Raw genomic sequence first — 26,674 nt, 5'->3', positions numbered from 1 at the left:
AAACAGGCCCTATATGACTAAAACCTACATGTGCATCAAATGACAAACATGACCTTTTTTGGGCAATATTGACGAACATTACTTATATTGCTAAATGATGCAAATGACTTTATATTGCTAAATTGGCCCACATAAATGAATGACAGAAATTAAATAATAACACAAATTAATGCCACAATCACGTTACTGAGACATCAAACTATTTTTCGTTTTTCTAGGTTAATCAAACTAACGAATGCAATGTTAAATTCTTAAAAGCCTACATGACCATGAGTATGCATGCAACTAATCAAACATTCATGAAATTGGATTAGTTTAATTAGAATATATTTGAATAGCCTAATATAAACCCCTATATGCTGAATGACGTGTACACTAAACTCTATGAAAATAAACTTGAACTGGTGCACTAGTGCAATGACTAATTAAATGTGGGATTACTATAAAAAAAATCCTAAACCCATTGCAATTGTGCCAATTCATTCATAAACGGTTTTTTGCCAATTTAGTCTCAAACCTTTTGATTTGTGCCAATTAAGTCTATCCGGGAAATTTTGGCAGGAAATTACCGACGTGGATGTTGGCTAGCTTACATGATATCGCCGGCGCCGACGTAGATAATTTTTGTAATTCTTATTATTTTTTGATTGTTTTCATAATTTCTTTTCTTTTTTTTTCCTTCTTCCTCTTTGGTTGCCAGCCTCTCGATTGCTGGCGCACGGCAACAGGCAAGGAACAACCTTGCTCTCCTTTGATGAGGCTCGGCCTTACATGACAAAGGACCTTTGCCCGAAGCTAGCAACGACGAGCCTCGCCCGATTTCAGCGAGGGTGAGTTTTAGCAAAGGTGAGCGAGGTTAGCCCTAGCCGGATCCAACAAGGGCAAGCTTGGTCGGCCCCTAAATGTTGTCAAGTACAAAAAGAAATATTATTAAAAAATATAAATAATAAAAAATTACAAAAAATTATCGATATCGATCACGGCAATGCCACGTATATCGGTTGGCATCCATGTCAGTAATTTTTAGCCAAAATTTATTGGATGGACTAAATTGGCACAATTGAAAAAGTTTTAGGATTAAATTGGCAAAAAAGGTTTAGGACTGAATTGATATTGTTGTAACAAATACGCAAAGCAAACATATAACACAAGGATTTACGTGGTTCGATCAAGGTGATCTACGTCCACGGGCGAGACAAAACAAGATTCCACTATAATCAAACAGAGTACAAATTACAGAAGTCGGTCTTATCGATCGAACAAAAGCACACGGCTCACTAGTCTCTCACATAAGGAAAATCCTCAATGCCAAACGAAAAAAACCCTAACCGCAGTATAAATAGAGCCCAAAAAAATTTTCTCGGGAGTGTTGCCCCCGAACCCCCATAGAGATCCGTTCGCACCATAATAGAGATTTGTTCTCTTGCTTCGAGTTGGGCCTATCGGCCCAACTCTTCGCGTCACAAACTAAATCTCAATTTTTTCTCCACTTTTGGACCACACAAAATATATGTCGGGTCGGGTGATGAGCGGGACCGGGTACATAAATTTCAAAACATATTTAACAGATATAATTACAATATGTTTAGGACTATTTGAGTAATTTTTCCATTAATTGTATCCTAGATGCAATGTGTCAAGAGCAAAATTCTTCAAATAAAATAACATGTGTATTCTAAACTATCATGCATAATCTCAATGACTAAACAACATGCATAATGAATATTAGTCAATACAATTAAACATGAACGAACCCTAGATGCAACCTATATGAAACATTAATTAAAATTAATTCCTAAAGATTATAACATGGTCGTGATTTTTTCCTGTAACATGACATGCATGGTATGACTCAAACTAACATGCATCTAGCTATTATAAACTCTTAAATTAAAAAACGTTATGCAACATATGTAAATAACAAATTAGATGAAATATAAATGAGATACTAATCAAAATTAATTCACAAGGACATGCGACTCTCTGAATGATGGGAAATGTGCAACATATGTAGCATCCGAAAATTTACCTCCTTAAGTTAAGGTTATTTTGAATATAATGTCAATTACTAATATAGTAGGTTGTAATTTGAGACAAATGCAACCTCTTAAATAAATATAATTTTTGGGACCTATTATCGGATATTGTTGTGGAACTCTATATAGTAAGGAGGGAAGTTCATTTTCCATATGAAGGTCATTTTGGATATATTGTGAAAAGTATTCGCAATAAATTATAAAGGGTCCACTCGACTGGAAAGTGTGTGACGTCACATTTTATTGGACGAGTAATTTACTAAGAATTCTATCTTAGAAATTTCGTCTACATTGAATTCAAGGCCTATGGTTTTGGGTCCCAAATGCGCCTATTGTGACGCAATGAATTATTTGACAATAAGAATGCCATTTTCTTGGAATTCAGCTCAAAGATAGCGCCCACATTGAATCCGAAACTTATTCATTCACGGCCAAATGTGAGGAATGTGACTAAGATTATAAGAGAGATTAAAATTTAAAATAAAAGGACTAGAGTGGCGGTGACCGTGCGCAAGCCGTGAAGTGAATTGGAGTAGAAGAGTTGCCGGGCATAAGTTTGCGGCCATGACGGATGCCAAGAAGAAATGGAACACTTGGCAAAATAACTTCCCACCTTCACCAAAGCTTGATAATTGCGCACATGGGGAACCGAAACTCATCATTCTTTTTGCTACCTCGTGTGATCCACCGAGAGTAGACGAGAGAGGAGAGTGTGAGAGAGCTCATAGTTGCTCTCGGGGAAGTGGAAGTTGCGAAGCTCTCGGTTTGATATTCCTCCGCCACCCTCGGCCGCCAATTTTCGCCGGAGACCGAGCTACATTTCCGTCGCTACCACCAACTCAGGCAAGTAATCCGATATCTCTCTCACCCTCACCCATTTCATTATATGTTCTTGTTCATGGTTAGGAGGCGAGAGGTGGAATTCTGAGGTGTTGGTGTTCGAGTTGACGCGCTATGGAGTAGGTTGCTCATTGTGAGCGACGAGGGTGGTCGAGTGTGTATAATGTCGGAGACCGGTAACATGGACAAGGAAGATAGTTCATAATTTCGCTACCTGTGTCGTGAATTTCGGCTAGATATTGTTCTTGAACGATGAATAAAGCTGGTTAGATGAGCTTGGCTTTGGATTGAAGATGGAATTTGTGAATGAGGTTCGGGAATAGTATTAGACGAGGGTATTAATAACTCGAAGGTCTGCGGATATAGTGTAATATTCTGAGTATGACTGATTGACATTGGGATCATTGAATTGAATTGTGAAAATTTATATAGGGAATGTCGGCTTTCGGATTAAAAGTGGGGAATTGAGAACCGAGAACATTGGGAGTGGTGTGGATCCGTTAGGGATTAATTAGCTCCGGCCGATGTTGCACGATTGTACTTGAACCGGAACCTGACCGAATTGTTAGCTAGGTTCGCTCTACCATTTAAGAAAGAATGCGTTGAGTAAGTGTAAAACTTTCGAATTGGAAATACAAGGAACTGGGAGAGTATTGCCGAGTTGACTTGTCCCAACCGAGGCACGAGTAGGAATGCAATTGGCCGGGGAACTAAGACACTTAGGAACAAACATTTGAAATGAAATTCTATGATTCATTTGGTATATTTTCTAGCACTACGAATGCGAACTCTGGTATATTAGAATTCGATTGAATTTGTCATATTCATATGGTGCGAGTGACCTATTACAATTGCATCCTTGTGCATCCTTATGAGACATGGATACTTGGCGAAAGGGGGTGGAAGGCCATAGAAATGAATCAGTTTTCCCCGTGGGACATGGGGTGCCCTGGTAGGTGGCACCAGGTGGACCGCATGGTAAAAACGTGAGGCCTCGGAGTGAGGAACTCATGGCGGGGAGTTGCCGCGAGGGCCGACGGTTTGGCCAGGAAAAATGCTAATTCTATGAGGTGGGAATTGACTCGGGAGCGGATATGGCGGGATGTTCATATGGGAGATCATGCATTCATTCATGTGCATTTCATAAAGTTCATATGATACATTGATATATGTGAAATTCTGATTGTAGCCTTTATTTTGTTGGTTGATTAGTTTGTTAGTCATGAATTTGAATGATATGATGAATTGAGCCGACATTAGAGTGACTGAATTTCTTGCTAAATTTACTTATACTTGTGGTATTCATTAGTTTTTTTAGACTGACAGATGAGTTCCATTCCTGTTCCATCGGTTCCCGTTACGGCCTTCCCATAGAATTGGTTATGGACACGCAAGACTTCGAGATCTCTAACTACCTAGGAATTACTTTCACCCGTGTGATCGCGACCCTCACCATCGACGTGGGAGTTGGTATGGCTCTCGTGTAGTATCGCTTTGTGTCCATCTTCCTGGTCATCGATGGACAGTGCGAGGTCCCCATTCTCCACGGCATTGTGAGCGGGGAGGACGGTGATGACGATGATGATGCGGATGGTGAGGTAGCTGGTGGTGGGTCGACCGCGGCGACAGCCTAGGTGGGGGACCGGATTGGCCGAGTGACACTTTTTGGAAGTCTACATTCCTGGAGTTGGTAGATCCTGCATTTTGACCTATGGATGACTAGGAGACGAGCGGATTTGTACATAGATGGGATTAGGTAACCGTGTGATCCCAGGTTAATGTCTCTATGTTGATATAAACCTACGGCTAATGTGACCATGGTGAACACGTGTTGTGAATACGGTAATGGTATGGTTGTTCGTGTTTCATATTGTTAGTTTTCTACTCTAACTTATATCGAGAATGAAATCTTTTGTTGCATGGCAATAAATGCCAGATTGATCTTAATTAATAAACATGGCGACCTGGGATGCCACAACTCTGATGGTCGTACCCGAAGTGGGTGCTACATAAATATGAATTATTCTCATAATGCAATCTATATGGAATTTGGCTTTATTTTTTGTAGTATCATTTATTAATGAGTTTAAGAGAATAAGATAATATACCCTAGGAAACTACATGTGACCGAAATTGATATATTAATTTTTTAACATAGATTACAACATGATAAACATTGCCATTTTAAACCAGCCTGCAAGAACTATTATCAGTGTCTCCTACCATGCAAAACCTCATCAAGAATATCAAGATTCATGCAAGACATGGCAAGAACATGCGACGTGATTCAAGAATTATCGAGAATTATTAAGATGCATCAATAAAGATCGAAACCCATCAGGATTAGTCCATAATATCCACTATTCAAGATCATTTAAGAATTTTACTGAAACATGCATGGCAATCAAGAATCATCAAGGGTCATGCAATAACATCATGATATAATGTAATTAATTGTTCTTAATCACGAAAAATTGAATGATAGCGCCCTTGACATTATACTTGCATGAAGTATTGACTCTTGATATTAAATACGAAGCCTAAACAATTATGACTAAGACATCAATCTTTTGTCTCAAAGATTCAATTTCCCAGTATAAAATGCAACGTATAACGTAAAGGGAATTGAATGGCATCAAATTAACCTATGGTATGATAACTACATATCTAAATGTGCATTATGACTTTAATATCGGCGAAATACATCAACTTTACTCGAGCTTGTATATTTAGGTCCTTTCAAGCACACCGACAATCGTGGCTTTACCGAGTTGTTCACCTATTCATGGTCCTTTCAAGCTTTACCAAACTCCTCCACTCTAGGCTTGTTCATTTTTTGATTAAGTACCTCCAGCTTGTAGATACTTCTATGCTGAATGCCTTGTTCGTCATTAATAGAGAGCTTATAGTCTTTAGATGGACACCATCTACATAACAACTTATGCATTAGTCTACTCAATTGTTAAACATATTACTAGCCTTTTTCGACCAAAAAGAAAAACAAATTATTGGCCTTTGATTATTTTGTCATCTTCAAAATCTCATAAGGGATTTTTCCAACATTATCAAGGGTGTATAAGGTATTGTGGAGCTGTCTATGAGCTGGATAGACCTATTGTGAACAAGCCTAGAACGAGAATGTTCGGTAAAGCTTGAAAGAGCCATGGAAAGGTGATCAATTGTATCAACCTTGATCGAGGGTGAATAAGTCTCTAAGAATAGAAATATTCACAAGGACTTGGAGGCACCAAGATAAAGTGAATAGTTAGAAGGACTTTGCATAGGTGAATGACTGTGTAGAGCCACAGTTGCCAATATGCTTGGACGGACCACAAGATAGGAGATTAGTTGTTGGCAAGACATGTAGATCGCTGATAGGAACAATGGATCACAAGCAAGAGCAGCTCCCACTATTAGATAAGGTGGAAGAATTGAGTTCAGTGAAGACTGTTGAAGACATCAACAAGAAAAGAGCAAGTCCAATATGATGAGGATTTCATGAAGACTTAGAGGAACCATGGTCAATCTTTCATCAACTGGAAGTCTTTGGAAGACGATATACTCAGAAAGACTATTGAATGATTGACAAGTCATTCCATACGATTTGACTGTGGACAACACTAATAGACTGATGATAACGAGCATGTATTGATAATGCTTATTGGATCGTGGTGATATCAAGTCCTGGAAGGCGCTAGTCACTTGCTCATCTGATTGGAACATTGATCACAACAAAAATGGTCATTGAAAAGGCTTGGAATTCGTATCAAGAGTATTGGAGTTGAATTAGAGTAGCATTGCCAATTATAAATAGGAGATAGATTCTGGAGGGAGCATATTCAATGTTTTGGGAAACTACCATTGTCAAAGAGACTTTACAATATTGTCGAGCAACAAAGAGACAATCTACTACTAGCGACGGTAGAACCAACGATTCCTTGATGGATTTGAGTTGCAAACAATCATATGAGGTTGTATGACTTTTTATTCACTCCAAGATAAAATAGTGGGGCGGGGAGGAAACAACCAAAGCTAGTCTATTAGTTCGAGTGTTCTTCTTTGCTCTATTCTTGTTGGTAGTAGCTGTGTATTTTCGATAATATCTCTATGGGGTGCTACTGTATGTAATCATGATAAGAGCAAGTGTACAAGAGTAATAGCAGTACTTGTATCCTCATAGTGTGATCTATCATATGATAGAAGTAATATGCGATGATTTTAACTTATCTTGGAGATTATTAGTGGATTCTAGTCTTGTTGAGGCTATTCATTGTGGACAGTGGTTGTAGGCTTGGTTAATAGTCAAACCACTATTTTCTTGCTTTCAATATCTTTTATCTGTCCACTATTGGCGTTATCTGTTTAGTATTATGTTTTACAATAGCTATGCATATGATATTATCAATCTATTTTTGCTATTTTCAAAGTCTAACTTGTTATCTTCTCGAAAGTTGTTTTATAATTCTCAAACAACCTATGTATCCCCCTCAAGGTTGTATTGTTAGCCCTAACAATGGCTTGACATTTTATTCCTTAGATAGGTAGTCTATGGAGCTTTTAGGTATTGAATATTTTATGTACATGACAGACACTTCACAGGGATATAATTAGTTACTTATATAAGCAATCTATGAGTCTTCTTTCCAATTTTCTCACTGGCAATTTACTAGCGTATCGCCAGCCATCGATCATTCTAAGTATATGTGTGTTTAGGACTTCATAGAACTATTCATCTGTTGGTACCTTCAAGTCATCATGAATTTTCTGGTTTCCATTGAACTTGTTCACTCTTTAGCAGGCAATAGATGTGACTCAAATTGATTATTGCATAATGCGTGCGACTTAATCATAAAGGTCGCTGTAGTTGATTAGGGCGTAAGGAGATTTCTAACTCAAGAACTAAAGGTCATTTGCTCAAATCTCACAAATTGAATTTAAACTATTTTGAGTCAATATCACTTGCACGCGCCCAAGATTGCTAAGCCTCTACGCTTGTCCCCCTAAACTATAGATAGAAAGAGCAAAGATGACCCCAATCAAGCATCTTGCAACAGATGTGGGAATCATGGATAAAACCTACATAGATCGATATGGTCCGATGACATATATGTGTAATGGATTCACATGAATCACGTGCGTGCTATGGTCGCTCTTGTTCAACAGATAAAAGCTAAGATGTAGGGGTGAGTGGTTCCAGGTTCCGTACGGGTTCCACTTGGAACCTGGAACTTACTCGTCGGAACATGTTCCTCATTTTTTGGAACCTGGAACCTACCCGTTATACCTTGGAACATGTAATCTACCCCGTCACAGGTTCTAGGGTCGGTTTCGAGTGACCCGAGAACCTATCAATTTCTTTTATTTTATTTCCTTTTTTCATTTTTAGTTAAGCAAAATGAGAGTGAATGCTACAACATCTAATAGAAAGTAGAGGTGAGTAGTTTTAGGTTCTATACATGTTACATTTAGAACCCGAAATCAATCCATTAGAACAAATTTATCATTTTTTTGAACTTGAAACCTAAAAATTTGTTTGGCTCCAGATTATACACTCATTATCGGAAGCCATAAAATATTGTAGGATCGTGCAAAAACATATACCAAAAAAAATATAAAAATTTATTTCAAGATTTAGGATCCAGGTTCTAGGTTTTAGATAGTGCAATTTGTCAACTTTCTTTGGGCATGCAATGCTTACTGTGTATCGGACCTTCATCTCTTGGATAACCCGATTCCACCGGGTACGGGTTTCGATCCGACCCGTCACGGGATTCAGGTTCTTTTCCTCACGAGTCCACGAACATCCTCGTCCTCGACTCTTGCTTCGCAACACCGGTCCGGCGGGTTCTTCGACAATGGACAACGAATCGGAGCCTCGTCGGAACCTCCCTCTGTTCCTGGAATCCGGTGTTTACCGATTCGAGGATTCCAACGCAGTCTTCGTGGACCCCGTTCGCGCTCTGAACCGCTCTCTTACACGGTTCAGCATCTCTCCTTCCGCGTACTACTCTCGTTTCTTCGAGTCCAATCCTTGCGACGTCGCTAATGGCGGTCCGAATGGGAGGAAGCGGAAGCGCAGGGCGAAGAAGCCTGTCGTCCTCAACGACCGCGAACGAGTCGCCGCTCAGCGTCACCAGGCGAGTAGTGGTTCAGTTTCGCATTTGGTTCCTCGAAATGCAAGTAAAACAAAATCTGGGCTTATTGGTTTTTGTAGAATATTGGGCGAAAAGAAATTTTCATGTCCTCAAAGTGTGACTCCTTCAGCTTCTGTCTTGTGCTTGTCTCTTTTGTGGAATGATGAATTGGGAATTTTGCGAGGTTTTCGAATAAGGGGATTAAATTGTTGTTTGGATCATCTTCTTCTTCTTTTCCTCTCTTGTTGTGTTCATAGCAGGATGCGAGGCCATATTTGGTCAAGGCGCATGAATCTTTACTTGGAGCTACTGAGCTAAGGTCTTTCATGTTGAAGATGAGGGGGGAACTCGCCATCACAGAAGACCGAAAATCGTTGCCGCCTGGTGTTCCGCCATCATTTATTGAACTCGGGAGGCTCTGGCAAGCTCCTTTGTATGAGATGACGCTCAACTTCTTGCAAGAAAAGCTGACCGGAGATGGAGGTCTGATTCATATTTCTAAATCTCTGATTGCTGGTGTGGGTAATTATGGAAGAATGATATGTTGTGGGAAATGCTAGCTATGCTTGGGGAAGAGAAGTTTAAGATAAATATCAGTGAAGCTGAAGCTTTTTGCTCAGGTTATGGTTGAGATTCATGAGCTAATTGGTGCCAATTCATGTGTATTGAATTGAATTTAGTGAACAGTACTGCATTTTCGGCAGTTGCACCTCAAATAATTTTCTATGTTACCTGATTTCTGTTGGCTGTTATATGTTTCTGTGGTCATCAAAAGAGATCCCAACATCGTGTCATGCTAATGACTTAAAGAGACCGCTGCTGATCCACGTCTCTGTCGCAACTTTGCAATATTGAGATGCTTTTCAGTAATGCGTGTTGATTCTTACTTGGAATCATAGAGTATGCTTTATGTCAGTTACTACCTCCCCATTTGTTCTTCATTTAATCATCCTTTCCATACATCTGGAAGAATCGAAAGCCCTTGGTCAATCCACTCCTATTTTGGAGATTTGCTTTGTTTGTTTCTTTGCTTCATAGTTAAACATGAACTACTGTTAGCAAATGGAGATGACCATAAGAAGTGTGGTGTTTTCTCAGGTCCCTTGATCATTCACAGCAAAGAGCAAAAAGTGCTTCCTATATTCGATAACTTAGTTCATAACGAAACAAAGGATGATTCAGTGGCTGAGTTCCTTGGCAGTCAATATGTCATTCCAAGAGAAAGTTGCTTCTACATGGTATGTTGCCTCTCTAAGTTCTTTCTCCACTTTGGGAAGGGCAATAACGTTTCCTTGAGCAATTCGTAATTAAAAAATGGAACTTAGTATTTCTGACAACCTAACCCTTCCTTCTTTGTTTCGGCACGTCATAATTGAAGTCCGACCTGCAGCAGATTCGCAAAATGATTCCAGGTAATGGCGTGCTTGCTTGTGCTATTTGTTGTGCATTGAACACTTTAAAATATGCATAGAGATGCAATTGTCAAAAGTATCAAGCACAATGATGCAGTATAATGGGAACATCGAAACTTACCTGTTGAGCCTATTAGAAACTATGCTTGTTTTATTTTGTATTTCGATCTAACAGTGACTGAATGTCTGCTAATTTGATGCAGTTGAGTGTGATGCTCGTTTCCATCTTATAGTGATAGATCCACCATGGGAAAATGGTAGTGCCCAGCAGAAGTTGAGGTGCTAATCACACTTTATGCGTATTGAAGCTTTCTGGGTTGGGACTTTGCAATATGCTGTTGATAATTGATGTTAAAAAATAAATCATGAGGAAATTAATTTGTATTTCCAACTGCAACAGCCTAATGTCACTGTTATTGCTTAAATGCATAATGAACTTATCTTGGTGCAGGTGGTTGTGTTTTTTGTTTTTTTGGTGGAAGTATGATTTTTAGTTTAGTCCATGTAGATATTTGTTAATGGGGTCACTGATTTCTCTCTCTTGAATACAGATATCCAACTTTGCCTAATAAATATATGTTAGCCCTACCTGTTCAGCAACTTGCTCATAGAGAAGGAGCCCTTGTTGCCTTGTGGGTGACTAACAGGGAGAAGCTCCGTAATTTCATTGAGAAAGAGCTATTTCCTGCATGGGGAGTCAAATTTTTAGCAACTTTTTACTGGTTAAAGGTGAATCTCTCTCTCTCTCTCTCTTGCAAGATCTGTCTATCATTTCTTGATGCCGAGTTGGTGCTTAACCACGTCAGGTGAAATCTGATGGATCTTTGATTTGTGACTTGGACCTATTCCATCACAGGCCATATGAATGCATTCTCTTGGGCTTCTGCGACAAGGAGGTAAGACTCGGCACCCTTTTGCAGCTTATCACGTATAGGTTGGATATTTCTCTTGAATTATCTATTTACTTTGTTCTCTTGGAGCTTTCTAGGACATGGAACCTAGAGATCTGGCAAGATTAAGTAATATTCAAGATAAAAGAGTATTGATTAGTGTGCCTGGGGAGTACTCAAGGAAGCCCCCACTAGAAGGTACCCCTTGCATATCTGCATTTAATTGGCTATTCAGATCCATTTAGAAATAAATCTTGTGGTAATTAATTTTCTTGTTTAAGTACAATATGTCTGTTTCAATATAGGTTAGATCATTTCCTATCATGCAACTGATGTAATCATAACATTACTTGTTGCATCTTCTGTGCCAGAGCTAGTTCTCGAGTACATTCCAGGGACCAAGCCAGCGCGATGTGTTGAATTATTTGCTAGAGACATGAGGGCTGGATGGTTTTCTTGGGGGAATGAGCCACTGCACTTTCAAGAGCTGAGATATTTTCAGAAGAGAGATGCAGATGATGTCTGATGTGGGCTTTATTCGCAACGTTTAGCAACCATGGGGAAAAGATCATCTCTCTTGGTTGCTGTAAGTTCTCTCAGTGAAGTATGGTTGGGCATGGAGTGGCATGTTGTAACCACATGCTTACTTTCAAGGGAATTTTGATAAACTATGGATGGATTTTCTCACTGCCTGAAGTCTACCATTTCCCTGGTAGTCGCCAGACAGAACTTAAAGGAGTTGGATGGACCAGAGAGATGAAAAGAAGCTGGAGGAGTTAGTACGCTGGGGCTGCTACCCGTCAACCGATCCTGTGTTGCCTGAGCACACATAGGTCAACAGATCGATAAATTATGGGAATATGCGCAAGGGGTTTCTGCACACTAGATATTTTGGTTCAGTCGCATTATCAACCCATCTGGAGCCGAGGTCGTTTCGACAAACGGCTACCAAGCAGCTCAATGGTGAGCGTTCTATTAAAGCCTGATTTTGTAATCACGACTGTTAAAAGCAACAAAATTTTGTAGCTCAAGTAGATTCGCGCTGCTGGATGAACGTTTCGTTTAGTTGAATTCGGCGCATCGACTTGGATTAGTGCTCGTCAGTGAAGTAGAGGCTGTTCTTCTAGCTTTTATGTTAGCAGAGGAGCGCCGGCTTCGTAACATGGTGTTTGACGGCGACTGTACAGTGTTCATGAGCGCTGTTATACATTACTCTTGGGTCAGGCAAAAAGATGCATTTGAGTTTCTTGTCAAACAAGGAGCTCATCTTACTCTAAAATAGTATAGAACAAACTTTAAGGTTACTTCAAGTGGTGTCATATCGTTCCTATGATTTTTGAAAATTTGAGGATTTAAAGATTTGGCTGAAGGCCGATTGCGAATTCGAGAAAAAGCGGAGAACCTCTAGGCAAAAGTCAACATAGAATACCCACTTATTTAAACATTGAGAGCCCTTAATATGCCGTTGTGAGAAAGTGTTAAAAAGGATTAATTTAATATTAGTATGCCTATCAAACGTTGATGTCGTTGTAGTATAGTGGTGAGTATCCCCGCCTGTCACGCGGGAGACCCGGGTTCGATCCCCGGCAACGGCGCTATTTTTGTTTTTAAATGTCCTTTTTCCTTACGGGTTTCCTTTTTTTTTTACGGGTTTCCTTTCATCTTAATAATGTGGAGATAAAATGAATACGGACTCAATCAAAGGTGTTCCCAACATAAATGGAGTTTCAGTCTGCCGCTAATTATATCTGTTCCGTCGCAATTTTTGATCGTTGAAAGTTGCTAGTTATCCATATCCTATGAACATTTGAGCACACTCCGAGTCCGTCGGATGGTGGATGGAACTTAGCAATCGTTTGACCTTCGGCAGCCCTCTCAGAGTATCAGCAAGTTATAAATTATTCATGGGAAAATTTTTGTTGCGAATGGAATTTTTAGGCGTAGTGCTTCTTCTCGTATGCCTTCTATTGATAATAATGGATTAGGGTTGACCACATAATAAATAGCTCGTAGGTGTAGCAGATGCTTGTGCTTGTATGCCGTGATTAGAACACGTCTTTGTTTATCATAAGAACTAATTAAGGTATTGTGAGATCAATAAAATATTAAAAATGTCCACGTAAGGCCACGGAAAGAGGGGAAAAAAAAGACAGGAAAAAAAGAAGGAAATAATAAAAAAAAATTCAAAATTTAATAAAATATTATTAAAAATGTTCATGATCGCGCCGGTCGTGTCACGTAGGTTGTGTAACGTCCACATCGGTAATATCCAGTCAAAATTAGTCGAAATGACTGAATTAACTTTAGGTCAAAAGTTTTATATTTCTAAATTGATACAGTTAAAAGGTTTAAGACTAAATTGACACAAAATCAATAGATTCGGGACTTTTCTGACACTTTTCTTGATCTTAATCAATGTGAACCATCCTCGCCTTGGGATAATTTTCAACTTCTTGGCCTATCTTGCTGTCACAACGCATCTAGACATTGTCGTGGTGTCGTTAGCATGACAGTGTGACAAGATCACGGTGGAATGCAAGGCATAAGATTAGATGCGGGTCTCGCCATGATTGTTATATATTTTTTGCCATTCATAATACTTGTGATTGAGATTGCGCCGTTATACTGTTATATTGTCGCCTTCTCAAATCTCTCGTCGAATTGCTTGTTGGCGTATTTGGACCGATCAAAGCACGGTTCTAAATTGTAGTTCTTGGTTCATAGTCCAATCTTTGCCTTTGAAGGCCTTGAATTTTGTACATTGTTAACCGTTCCCGAAGCAATTCTATGATGAACAGCGTCAACGTGGTCATACGGGTCATTGACGTTGAAACACAGTACGTTTGTAAAAATGGTCCTAGCCTATCCGAGTATTTATAATCGATCTACGAAATGCGAGCGAGCTTTTATAAAGTGGGCCATGTTCGACATTTAATTCGGTTTTAAAGAACGAGTTCAACAATTTAGCCTGTTCTTCTCAAAGTACGAGACTTGCTAACCTTATTCTAATCAGCATTTGGACAGATCGTCTCCCAGAAAGTGTTCCCGAGCCTTGTCTTGGGTTTGCATCCAATGGAATTTCCCAACGTAAGTGAAAAAAAAAAAAAAAAAGGAGAGAGGCAAAGTTGTTGAGGTGGAATTGACTTTCTTTGTACATTGCATTGACCACACTGTTTCAACTTTGACCATCGAAATTATTTGAGGCAGAACAATTTAAGGGCTCGCATAAAAACATTTCTCCAACCGAGAATAGCTTCTAGCAAGAAGTTGGTTTTTTTACTTTTGCTTTTAAGCAGAAGTTAATTTTTCAATTTTTGCTTCAGAGGTTAAAGACGTACCAGCACTCCTCCACTTCAAAGCTTCAAATTTTACACATTCTCGAAGACAGGGAGACGAAACCTATCAAAATTTCTCTCCCAAATATCTGAAAGATCTCAAAGTTCCGGTGGCTCCAACCTATGATTGATACACCGGAACCGAAATGAGGCAACGCTTAGAATTGAAAAATGCAGTGACAAAGGACGAACGCTTAACCTCCGAGGTGAGAGGAAAGCGAAGCCGAATAGAGAGAGAAAACCCTAACCTCTCGGATTTGACTTCTCTCGACACAAAAGACGAATCACAGCTGAGAAGAGGTCGTTGGACATGCGAATCGGGAGGCGATGGCGGAGGCGGAGATGGATGCGTGGTTGAGAGTGACCGAGAACATTGTGGAGCGTCAATTTGGAGAGAAACGTTTGGCATTAAATAGGGAGAGAACTCGGGCGTTCACAGAAGAGAATAAGGCTCAAAATTTGATCGATAGAGAAGAGGAGTTCACCGCAGAAGCCATTTTGGACCGATAGAAGTAAAAAATTTTTACTTCTCGGATAAGACTCAAAATCCGATTAGACAAGATTTTTCACTGCAGAATTGACCAACACAACCATAAGTCAAATTTTTTATCAAACGGTTTTCTATTTCGATCGACTTTTTATCAAACGCATTTCTTTACCGAATGAGCTTCGACGAGAGAAATGAAAATTTTGAAATGTTTTCATGCGGGCCCTAAGATGCATATGTTGCATTCTTTGTACAAATCAATTTGTGCTTTGCTAAGAAGATTCCCCATTTCATTTCTGACAATTCATGGATTGGCATTGATTATATAATTTTCGTCTTGCAATTATGGTAACGAGTAATTATTACGTGAACTATTTGATGGGCAAAAGTATTGTTTAGTGTAGTAAGTATAGTAAGTGTGTATTTATTTGAGTGAAAAAATCTGAATAAGTTTTCCGAACTTTTATGTGTTTGGTTTGTCAAGATGATCGACTCAATGGGAAATCATTTAAAACGTTATGGAATATATGGATGCTTAAAGTGAGGAAAATTAATTCCGTCGTCGAAAAGGGTGAAAATATTTTTTTTTAATAATGATTTTTGAGAATGATCTCGAAAATAATTGTCTTTTATCATGGAATTTTTCTCGATATAAACGCACACCGAGGCTCGTATGTTTTCATAGAAGGTGAGAAATTCGAAAAATATTTTCGAAAAAATATTCGCTTGTAGCAGTTGGAAATATAAATGAATGTTCACGAAAATTATTAAACATGATAATTTTTTTTTATTGTCTAATTATTTCGAGAGTTATGAAACGATTTTTTTATTTATTTATGAAAATATATTTTTATAATTTTAAAAATACATTAATGTTTCTCGTGTGAGAGAGATCCTTACACAACACACATTTTCCAGCGTAGGAGAAGCGCACATCTCGTGAGCAGAGACCGATCACTTTTCTCCTACTCCTCCTCGGTCCGCCTATAAATCCACTGCTTCGCGAACGACAGTGACCTGCCGGTCCTAGTCCCACCAACGACCGGAAACACCCCCAGCCCCTTATAAGACTGAACCCCTTTTTCCCTGGTGGTGGGGTCAAGCTGGAGATGACGTCGGACGGCGCGACGTCGTCGGCGACGTCCAGGAGGAAGCCTTCGTGGAGGGAGAGGGAGAACAACCGGAGGAGGGAGCGTCGGAGGAGGGCCGTCGCCGCCAAGATATACTCGGGCCTCCGAGCTCAGGGGAACTACAACCTGCCCAAGCACTGCGACAACAACGAAGTGTTGAAGGCCCTGTGCACCGAGGCCGGGTGGGTCGTCGAAGAAGACGGCAACACCTATCGCAAGGTAACCAAAATTAGCAAACCCAAGAAAAAGAAAGATCCCCCATTTTTTCTTTCTTCCTTCTTCGAAGTGCGTGTTTGGTGTCGGTGATTGGATCTGTGGGCGATTTGGTGTGTGAATGAGCTGTTTTTGGTGGGACGGGAGCTCATCAGCTGTGCTAGTCCGAGTTTTGACCTGATCTTTCTCTGAGGGTTTTGTTGTGCGTGTTTTGCGGAGAAGCTTTCTTTCTTTCTTTTTTTTTGTAGTCGTGAAGTTGGAAGATGCGTGCTTTTCGCCTTTCGATCTTCAGCTCCTTCTCAAGAGATTGATGGGTTTTGACCTTTAATTTCTTCCGATTGATCTGTCAAGTGAGTTGATGATATGCGCACACTGGTTTGTGGTTTCGATCCGACTTCCTGGCAAGTTTCTCAATAAGAGACAAAACGGGAGAGACAATCAGTAGTGATTAATTAGATTTTCCCGGAAGAAGAAATTTTTGAGGTTCAACTTGGTCAAATGAGTGCTGTCCTACTTCGATGTGTCCTTTTTCCTACATGAGCTCTCGTGGGGGCTTCGCACAAGAAGACCAACAGATACTCATTTATGAACCTTACTCTGTAGCATTGGAACTTTGAAGTTGGAGACATTGTTGATCTGCTTTGATGTTTAGCTGGAGAAAACAATCGTCGCATAGAAGCTTTAATTTTCACCTCCGTTGCTCTTTATTGCTTCACTGTTGATTGTTTGCAGCATTTCGGAGATATCGATTCAGTTGTTTATGCAATAATTGTCTTCCCTAAGTTACGATCCATGCTTTGGTTTGCAATGTTCTCCAGGGATGCAGGCCGCCCCCAGTTGACATACCGGGAAGCTCGTACCGAGCCATGCGATACTCTTCGCAAAACCCTAGTCCGCTTTCTTCTTCCTTCCCAAGCCCGATCCCATCTTATCAAGTAAGCCCCTCATCTTCGTCCTTTCCCAGCCCCACTCGAATTGAAAATAATGCCGCTTGCAACCTCCTTCCCTTTCTCCATAATGCCATTCCTTCATCTCTCCCTCCCCTCCGCATCTCAAACAGCGCCCCTGTCACCCCTCCGCTCTCATCTCCAACATCTAGAAATCCAAAGCCCGTTCCTAACTGGGAGGCCATCGCCAAGCAGTCGATGGCCGCTTTCAATTACCCTATATTCGCCGCCTCTGCCCCTGCAAGCCCAACCCGCAACCGCCGTTTACCTCCGGCTACTATACCAGAGTGCGATGAATCTGATACCTCGACTGTGGATTCTGGCCAATGGATCAACTTCCAGAGATTTGCGCCGCCTCAAATTCCGACTTCCCCCACCTATAATCTTGTGAAACCCACTATGCCAGAGAAGTCCATCGAAGATGCTGGTAAAGAGCAGGAAAGAGGGTCCGATTTCGAATTCGGGAGAGGACAGGTGAAGCCGTGGGAAGGGGAGAGGATCCATGAGGTGGGATTGGACGAACTTGAGCTCACTCTCGGGAGCATGAAGAATAGAAGTTGAAGCTCGATTGCCAGCCATATATGTGGAAAAACTACTGATGGAAGTGTAAGATCAAAGGTGCAAACGCAATAGATTCTTACACTAGCTTGTAGTTCATTCAGCTCCATGTCATAGTACTCGTCAATTTGTAAACATGCCTCCGGTTGCCAAAATTTTCATTTTATCTGATAGATGTTCATTTTCATTCTTTTCGTACTCATCATGGATGTCTTGTTTAAAGGTTTCCAGACGCATACAGTACATACAAATACATCGTGTAGTTGACATTGGAAGTATCATTTGTGATCTGTGTCTTGGTACAACTAAACCAGATCCAAATTGATCTTGATAGCCTACTTTTGGGGAGTTTCAATAGTTCGGTCTCAAAGACCTTGAATTTTCTGATATTCTTGATTACTCTCCTTATTCCCGTGTTAAATCTCCCATCTCTCGCGGAGACTAATTCACGAAGAACCATCGGGTCGTTGGATTCAACTGTTATTCAATCATCAGCCGAGAAGAAGCTTTTGTCTGGAATTTTCACTACAGTGCCTTCCTCTCCTCTCTAGGTGCATTGCCGAAACACTTGGAACGGCCTTGTGATCAATGGACTGGCCTTCTGTCACAATGAAGGCTCACTATATTCACAAAGGCTAAGGAGAACCAAGAACTTTAATGGAGCCCGAGGGCATAAAAGTGGCGATAAAGATGGCAAAGTGGATAAATTTCTCACAACAGTACATCAACAAGGCATTCCTCATATCGTAATGTCAATAGTTTCTTAATACACAAGATATTATACAAGCGAATGGAGAAGAATATCAATATCGGAACATCATTAAGTTGCAAATGCTCAACCAGATCGAGACCCTATTAACCAGATTTAGAAGGTGATGTACCTTGGAGTTTTTGTCATCAGTTAGGAGGTAAGTTTTTAATCTAAAAGAGTTTCGCCTTTAAGATGGGTGGCGCGGGCTCTCCGAACCTTCGTTTTTCGCTTCTGTCTCCTCTGTCTTAGGTTTAAAATCCCTCTTGATATCTGCATTACATTCTTGGTATCTGAAGCACGACAACAGATGATCATTAACCATTCCTGTGACCTGCATGAATGAGTAGATGACAGTCGGCCCGACACAACAGAAGCCTCTTCGCATCATGTTCTTGCTAATGACCTCTGCTTTTGGTGTCTTCACGGGTACTTGACGACCGTACCGGAATCCATTTCTTATAGGCTTGTGATTAACGAAACTCCAAAGGTAGTTACTGAAGGAACCGAACTCCTCCTGAATCTGCAGATTAAAAGACAACATTCATTCAATGATCTTCTCCGTAGCATTGTAGTTGTTATCTTAGCCATCGGATTGGATTGGCGGTTTCCCCCAATGCGACACTCATTCGATTACCCATTCCGGAGCTGTAAGGCTACATTGAAGAGCCTCTTCATTTTTAGTTTTCCAAATGAGAATCAGAAAATAATAGTAATGGTGATTGGTTGTTCGAAAATTTGTGTCTATATCAGATTTTACTCCACTAGATATCATGAACGAAATTTCATATGATTCATCCTAGGCGAGCATATTTCCGAATGTTCGAATATTATATGCTTGGAGCAGGTATTACCTTGATGGTCTGTTTGGCGTTCTCAATGACTGCACGAAGCTTTGGTTCAGAGAGCAATGGTTTGCCATTTACTTTCACACAGAGCATTTTCTTCTCATCAAGATGAGCAACACATGATGGGTCAAAATTGTCAAAAAACTTCCTGCCAATGTTCCAAGGACAAATCCTCAGATGGGTATGAAACTACTTGAACTAAATTAAAAGGAGTAGAAATCTGACAAAGAAAGCAACCTGAATACATCCCTCAGCTGTAGAATCATGGGCCAGCTTAATTCCGCCAATGCCTGTGAAAAGACCAGCAGCTCAAAGAGCTTCCTATCATCATGAACAGGAACACCCCATTCCGCATCATGGAAGGAAGTATACAGAGGATCTGCGAAGGAATCCGAAATCCTGAATTAACTGAAAATATACGCGTTCCCGAAGCAATGCAAAGATTACATTCATATTAGAGCAGAGAACTCTACTATTCTGCCTCTTAAAGACCCTTAATCTGATGATGCAACTATCAAAGAGACAGATTACTGGAATTAGTGTTTTCAGGTAAATGGTGATACTCGTTCTAGATTGGCTGTTTAATTATTCTTGAGAAGTGAAAAAACTTGCATGAATTCCTCAATGAAGAACAGGAGAGAAGTATCCTTACTGCATTCTAAGATGCTCTTTCTTTGAACTTTTCTTTTTGCAGTGCAAAAACTCGAAAGTTCAAGCAGAGTGACTAAAACTCCTTCTCTCCAATATAATCACTGACGCACATGTATCTTCAATAGCTTATTGAGCACCCAGTATGCCAAATGCTAAGCAAGTTCCTCACCTGAATTCGCTGTGATCCAGTCGCACCGTTTGAACGGACCAGAAACGCCACCATCCTCAGCACGAGGGGACACTGGTCCCGCCGCCCTTGCTCCGATGCTCTTCACCGTCCTCCTGCACTTTGCCATCTTCTTCACAGAGGAAGCGCTGCTTGAGTTCGAGTCAGAGGAGCATGTGCTGTCCACGGAGGCGCCGCTCCTCACAGCTAAAGCCGGCACCACCGCAGCCAGCTTCCTCGTCTTCTGTGGCTGGCTCCGGCGCTTCTGATCTTCAGCCACAGCGACTCTGTTTCCTCCGGGGCCGAGGACGGCTCGCGGCTCGGCCACGGGCTTAGCCGTGGGCTGGAGCTTAGCGGGAACAGGCATTGCCGCGGATGATGCGGGAACTTCCCAAATGCGACCTCCTTTGAGCTCTGGCTCGAACACTTGGCGATTGCCGCACTTAAAATTTTTGAATTGGTGGGAGGCGGGTCACTTATCAGTGTGTAGTGCTGCACAGCAATTGAGAAAATTGAAGACAGTTCAGGTTGAAATGAGAGAGAGAGAGAGAGAGGAAGGAAGGAAGGAGAAGAAAGCGTGAGAGAGACAGAGCGAGAGACGACGAAGATGGAACAGCTGAAATAGCACAAAAACGACTAAGAAACGAACTGGCGTTTTGCCGATTTTTAAAAGGCAGGAACTTTTTTGGGTTGCTGCAGGGCGGAGGCCCGCCACCGGTAGCAGGCGGTTGCCGTTGCTCGCGTGCCGGTCACCTTCTGCCACCAAGCTTCGGAAATGCATGAGAAATATCATTTTTCAATTCCGATTTTGCCACCATCCGTCCGACAAAGTTGCAACTCTACCCTCATTCTCTTCGGCTTTTTTAATTTGGGAAACGTTACCCCGAAAAATCATGAACATTTCTTGAAAATCAGGCCACGCCCGTGCTTTCCAAACTATCGACTACACATGTCATGAAAAACCAGCCTATTACTTCCGTAATTCTTTTTATTTGACAAAAAACGTTTATAGCACTAGAGCCACTAGAATTCATGAAAAAGCTTATATAGTAAATAGCATTCACCTAGCTATATCCGCTAAGAATATTTGTTTCACATATATATAGCTAACATGAGAGTCATGCATGCTATGAAAAAGTGATTTATGAAATACATTGGTGCAAATTGCAAATCCAATAATGACCAAATTATCATGCTAATCTATTGTTATGGTTGAGGTGGAACTAACATCAAGTGATGGAGGATAGCCTGGAGAAAAATTGTGCCTTCGCAAAAAAACCCATCATGCAAAAATGACCGAAAAATGTTGGCCTATGTAGACAAGCCACCATGGTAAATTTTTGCACCGGTGGACAAGACACCATGAAAAGAAAAGTTTCTATGTCATGCTTCAACAAGGTCCAATGGCCACATCGGTTTGTATTGGCCGAAATTGATGTCGGGATGGATTCAAATAATCTATTTATGCAAGTTTAAGGATTGATTTGAAAGAGAGAGCAACGTGTCAAACTATGAATTGGATTTATTTGACTCATCCTAATATAGCACTAGAGCACTTGAATATCGAGCCTCACTTTAATTTTGACACAACTCTTCATATAAGTTAACGTGACGCCAAAAGAATCACAATTTTCGAAATAAAGTTGAGAAGTAGAGGTTGGTGCCTATATAATTTTCCTTACCTCCCTATTCGTAGCCAATTAGTATACCGATCGATGCCATTATTTATAGCATTTAAAACATATGACATCACACTTTAGTCTAGCAATCTTAAGTTCCTAAGCGAATCAAGTGGGAGATGTTGCCATTTCTAGGTCACCTTGAGGGGGCGTGACATGCTTAATCAAGTGTCGAAGTAGCAGTAGCCACTAACCAAGGCATTGGCAAGGGGGCGTGGGGATGGAGGATGGGGAATGAGGCGCTGATGGGAGGGCAGAATAGGAATTTGAGCCCCATGGGAACCGGTACCGGGAGGTGGCGGTGAAAAGAGAAAAACGGCAGTAGGGAACGGTTTTTAGGCCGAGGGTCGCACTCAGTCGGGTGTTTTTGGCTCGTTGGCTTAGTGTGGAAGTCGATCTTCCTTACCGTTAACAAAAAGAATCCAACGAGGGGCGGCGGGCAACAAACACCAACAAAAGCACACTCCAAGGTCGGAAGATGGTGGGTAGCCAACGGCTACAAAAGAGATAAGACCTGGTCCATCTGGAAAAGCCATGCTTTTTTCATGGGCTTTCTCATGTGGGCTCTCACTTTCTCACGTGGGCTTGCTTTGTTGTCCCATTAGTTGTTTCCGAGGTTGTGCTGGTCTTGTTTTCTTGGGACAGTTTTGATGTGAAGAAACTCTTTTCCGAGGATGACCGGTTGGCGAAACCGGCCTAATATGTTGCACAAGCTGCCCGTGACGAGAAGTTTATTTCACAAGCTAGCCAGATTGGTCAATCGCGGGCTCAATTGGGCCCGTCCAAGAGCCCCCCTTCAAGGCTGTTACGGCCTTGAGGGGAGGGTGGGCTGTCAAGCCGGTGATCAACACTAATCGTGATGATTGGTAAATGTATATCTTAAGGGTAAGTGACATGGTGAATGTGATGTATGGTTTCGATATTTAATATGTGCACGTGACATAGCTGTCTTTTGCAATATTGCAAGTTCGATTTAAATTTTATGATACCGACATGCGTCGGTCGCCTTGTGGCTCGGGCATTTTCTGCCTCATGCAAAGAGACATTTTGACTTATAGCACGACGACAAAATTGCAACGGACAGGCTTGTCAATCTTGGAGTACGAGTGATCCTTCAGACCAAACATTCTATAGCGAAGACATCTATAATAACTCCGAGAGGGATAGTTGATCTAGTTGCTTTTCTCTATCTTTTTTGTCAAATAGTTAAAAAAAAAAGTGATGGGGGCTAAGGTAGACGAGAGTCAAGACTGTGGCAAGGGTCACCGAATCTCACTTGTCCATGGGGGTGTGCCTGGTGGCCTTTTATGCTTTAGTGGGGGTGATGGCCTATCCCTTCCTTTTCTCTTTGATTTGCCACGTCAACACGACATCAACTTTCATGTATCATCCCCCAATTTTTGCTATGAGAGCAAGAGGATTTGATTGCATTAGCTAGAAAAATCTCAGAAGACTTTCATTTTCGAAAAATCAATGATTTCTTAAGTTTTCTTTTAGAGCCTCTATAAAATATTTAGGTTCTCTCTCTTTCCTCTATCAAATTTTTGTTTGTTTTTAATAGGGGTGACAAAGTTGCATTGATCGAACCGGGACCGGCTTGGACTAGTGGTCCGATTTCTGATCCTTAAAATTGTAACAAGTGGCCGAGCGGTTCGATTCCCGATTTTAGGGGTGCGAGACCAGATTGGATCGGTCGATTTTAATAATCTATCTTACACTCTGTTTTTCTTTCTACCAGCTCTCAAGATTCAGAATTAACATCTTTTCGCGAAGGTGCTAGTGACCCTAAATAAGTGGGTTGAAGCAATATATATTTTAGATTTTGTTTTGTCCTTATTTTGTTCTCTCTTTATTCAATTGTTGCTATTCGCATTGCAATTTCATCATTCACAAATCACTATATCACAAGACCAAATGAGATTTTTAGAAAATTGGGGTTGTTACTTCATTTGGTATTCTTTTTTCTTGATTATTGGATATTTTACCTGTTTCATTAGACTACTCGGGAATCGGATCGGACGGTTGGCTCGGTCCGGTCAGATTCTCGAGACTGTCGGTCCGATTCTCGATTTCAAAAATTGAGAACCGAAAGCACCGATTCTATTTTTGCTTTTTGAAAAGAATTGGAACCAATATGAAATCGCTCACTCCTAATTTCTAACGGTAACAAGCGCATTTACGCCAGCGAGAATCTGTTCTCTTCAGAAGGGCCTTTTGGTCTTTTTAGTGGGAAAATATAAAAATGAAGCTTTCTGGATCTGGCCCCCATCCGCCGTCGTCAAACGTGGCCGATCTCCGCCTCTCTCAGGTCTCCGCCGCCCCTTTGCTTGAAGGAAAACGCGAACCGAGACCGCGACTGCTTCAAAGTTGAAGATTCCGAGCGATTCCAATCGCGTGTAGGACTCAACCAGTGTTGATTTAAGCGGCCGAGCGGTCACTGAAGATCTCGTGGTAGACTTAATCGCCAATCAGGTAATAGTAAACGCTCTAATCAGTTTTGCTTTGAGGAAGTTAGGATTGAGATGTTTTCTTCTCAGCTTAGGTTGATTCTGGTGTTGATTCGAGATTATCCTGTGCATTGAGAACAACCTCAATCAACTTAGCATGAGATAGGTATCAAATCGGACTTCATTAATGTGTTTACTCATCTTTCAGCCAAAGGCATATAACCTGTTTGGGAAAATGTTTTCGAGAGATGATGTTTGAACCGCAATAGTATGTTCTCCATAAGATCAAATCGGTTTCGTGTGGGTTTATGTCATTGATTTCATGCATTCTGGAATGAATTTTGTATGCATCTGGTTTCGAGTTTGTGAGTGCATTGCACTTCGCATCACTTTCCCCCGTGGACCGCACATAACGCGTTTCAAGTTCATTACATACTGGAAGCTTGTGATATAAATAATTGATTCCATACCAATCTCCCTTTCGTTCGTTGTGTTCTTTTGATGTTCATAAAATCCGGTGAGGATGTGGACGTGGAGTGTTATTCTGCATATCCATTTGGTGACGGTGAAGCCGATTCTCTCGTCTCTGTGGAGTCGCATTGCTTCAGCTTGTATTTTAGCTGAGGAAGACGTCGGTGGCTGAGGAAAGCTTCGGGCGAAGAAGAAGATCAACAAATGAAAAAAAAGAAAAAGAAAGAGGAAAAATGGAAAAAAATAGACTGGTTTAGACTCGTTCGTCCCTGAAAATATGTTTCTGAAAAATATTTTCTAAGAAAACGACAATGTTTTTTGATGTGCAGCTGAAATCTAAGAATGAATTGGAAATATTTTCCGCCATTTTGATTTTCCTTTGTGCACTCTATTTAATTATTTTTTTATTTTTACTTCTTATTTTTCTTTTCTTTTTCTTTGTTTTCTATAATTCGATTTATTTATTTATTTATTTTCTTTTTCCTTCTCCTTTGGCCAGCCAAAGGAAAAAAGGAAAATAAATAAATATTCGATATAAAAAAAGAGAAAAAGGAAGAAAAAGAAAAAGAGAAAAAATAAAAGTAATTATAAGGAGTGCACGAAGGAGAACATGCTTGGTTTGGGTGAAAGAAAGAGAGGGAAAATGATTTCCTCTTTTAATGATTTTTTCTCTTCAAAAAGAGAAAACCATTTTCACCACTTTTGAATATGTTTTTTTCACTTGGTGAGAAATATTTTTTTGACTAGTTTATATTTCATGAATCGAACGTCGAAAATCCGGAAAACATTTTTGTGGAAGCTGTTTTTCGTGAAACGAACAGAGCATAAGAGTAATTGGGCTTTTGTTCTTGATGAAAGAAAAACACCCCACGTGTCTTCGCAAAGTTTTACGCGTCGATTTCGGGCTTGTTTTAAGCTTCGTTTGTTTCACGGAAATCGACTTTCAGGAAAATATTTTTCGGATTTTTCGGTGTCCGGTGCACTGAAAATAAAGTAGTCAAGGAAAACAATTTTCGTCAATGGAAAAAACACCTTCAAAAGTGGGGAAAATGACTTCCTCCCTACACTTCACATTTCTTTTCTTTTTAATTGTTTTATGTATTTTTTTCTTTTTTCTTTTATTTCTTGCTTCGGTCACAAGCGAGGCTAGCGAGGTGAGATCGGCAATCGGTAGAGGAAGAAATAAAAAAAGAGAAAAATATATACAAAAAAAAAAAACCAAAAATAGAAAGGACGCTAATAGAAACATTAGCTTAAACAAGTCACTTCTGGTTGGGTAGAAAGTATCTTACTTGGTTTCTTCCTGACCCCGAATAGGCTAGTGGTGACTTATCACATAGAATTTTGATAGAATTAATCGAATCTAAATGAAAATACCAACGTCGCTCAAGGTAATGGTTTGGGAGAACCCATGCTGATTAAGGACCGTCGGTCCATCTTTGACATTACCTCTAAACCATTCCTAAAGCCCCCAACCTTTTGTGGAGGTGTGGAGGTCGCGAGTCGCGACATCTCTGAAATTTGTTATGATCTCAAAAAAATCACAAAGTAGCCCCAAGACGGGAGGCACGTCTTCCTCTTCCTTTTGCAAATATAAGGTTTCGATTTGAATTGCCCTCTTCTTCTTCTTCTTCGTCTTCCCCTTCTTCTTCTCTTTGTTTCAACAACGCCACGTCTGGTGA

At 40.6% G+C, this 26,674-nt stretch overlaps 3 protein-coding genes and 1 non-coding gene across 7 annotated transcripts; 3 read left to right on the top strand and 1 right to left on the bottom strand.

The window, feature by feature from the left end:
* Window positions 1-8,628: 8,628 nt before the first annotated feature.
* Window positions 8,629-12,663, top strand: LOC115751637 (methyltransferase-like protein 2). 4 transcript variants are annotated; one of them, XR_007197621.1, is made up of 10 exons: window positions 8,629-9,013; window positions 9,271-9,493; window positions 10,109-10,248; window positions 10,389-10,422; window positions 10,626-10,701; window positions 10,974-11,151; window positions 11,229-11,318; window positions 11,411-11,510; window positions 11,684-11,898; window positions 12,036-12,663. XR_007197621.1 is itself a non-coding variant. In XM_030689579.2 (9 exons), exons 1-9 carry the CDS (start codon window positions 8,732-8,734, stop codon window positions 11,836-11,838), a joined length of 1,278 nt encoding a protein of 425 aa, XP_030545439.2. In that variant the 5' UTR covers window positions 8,630-8,731; the 3' UTR covers window positions 11,839-12,008. The 4 variants fall into 4 exon arrangements, 1 of the variants encoding a protein (XP_030545439.2); XR_004016656.2 differs by having other exon boundaries at window positions 8,630-9,013; window positions 11,684-11,916; XR_004016657.2 differs by having other exon boundaries at window positions 8,630-9,013; window positions 12,029-12,662.
* Window positions 12,664-12,835: 172 nt separating this feature from the next.
* On the top strand, window positions 12,836-12,907 carry TRNAD-GUC. Its single transcript has one exon. It is a non-coding gene; the product is annotated as a tRNA-Asp (tRNA).
* A 3,138-nt stretch (window positions 12,908-16,045) lies between these two features.
* LOC115751627 (protein BRASSINAZOLE-RESISTANT 1) lies at window positions 16,046-18,170 on the top strand. The gene is made up of 2 exons (XM_030689568.2): window positions 16,046-16,483; window positions 17,296-18,170. The coding sequence occupies exons 1-2, from the start codon at window positions 16,244-16,246 to the stop codon at window positions 17,983-17,985; spliced, it is 930 nt and encodes a 309-aa protein (XP_030545428.1). The 5' UTR covers window positions 16,046-16,243; the 3' UTR covers window positions 17,986-18,170.
* A 496-nt stretch (window positions 18,171-18,666) lies between these two features.
* Window positions 18,667-20,949, bottom strand: LOC115751626 (probable GMP synthase [glutamine-hydrolyzing]). The gene is made up of 4 exons (XM_030689567.2): window positions 20,399-20,949; window positions 19,816-19,957; window positions 19,585-19,726; window positions 18,667-19,253 (listed from the first exon to the last, which is right to left on the bottom strand). The coding sequence occupies exons 1-4, from the start codon at window positions 20,760-20,762 to the stop codon at window positions 18,921-18,923; spliced, it is 981 nt and encodes a 326-aa protein (XP_030545427.2). The 5' UTR covers window positions 20,763-20,949; the 3' UTR covers window positions 18,667-18,920.
* Window positions 20,950-26,674: the final 5,725 nt, after the last annotated feature.

This window comes from Rhodamnia argentea, chromosome 2 (assembly GCF_020921035.1).
Source record: "Rhodamnia argentea isolate NSW1041297 chromosome 2, ASM2092103v1, whole genome shotgun sequence".
Taxonomy (NCBI): domain Eukaryota; kingdom Viridiplantae; phylum Streptophyta; class Magnoliopsida; order Myrtales; family Myrtaceae; genus Rhodamnia; species Rhodamnia argentea.
This window is presented reverse-complemented; position numbering and strand designations above follow the sequence as displayed.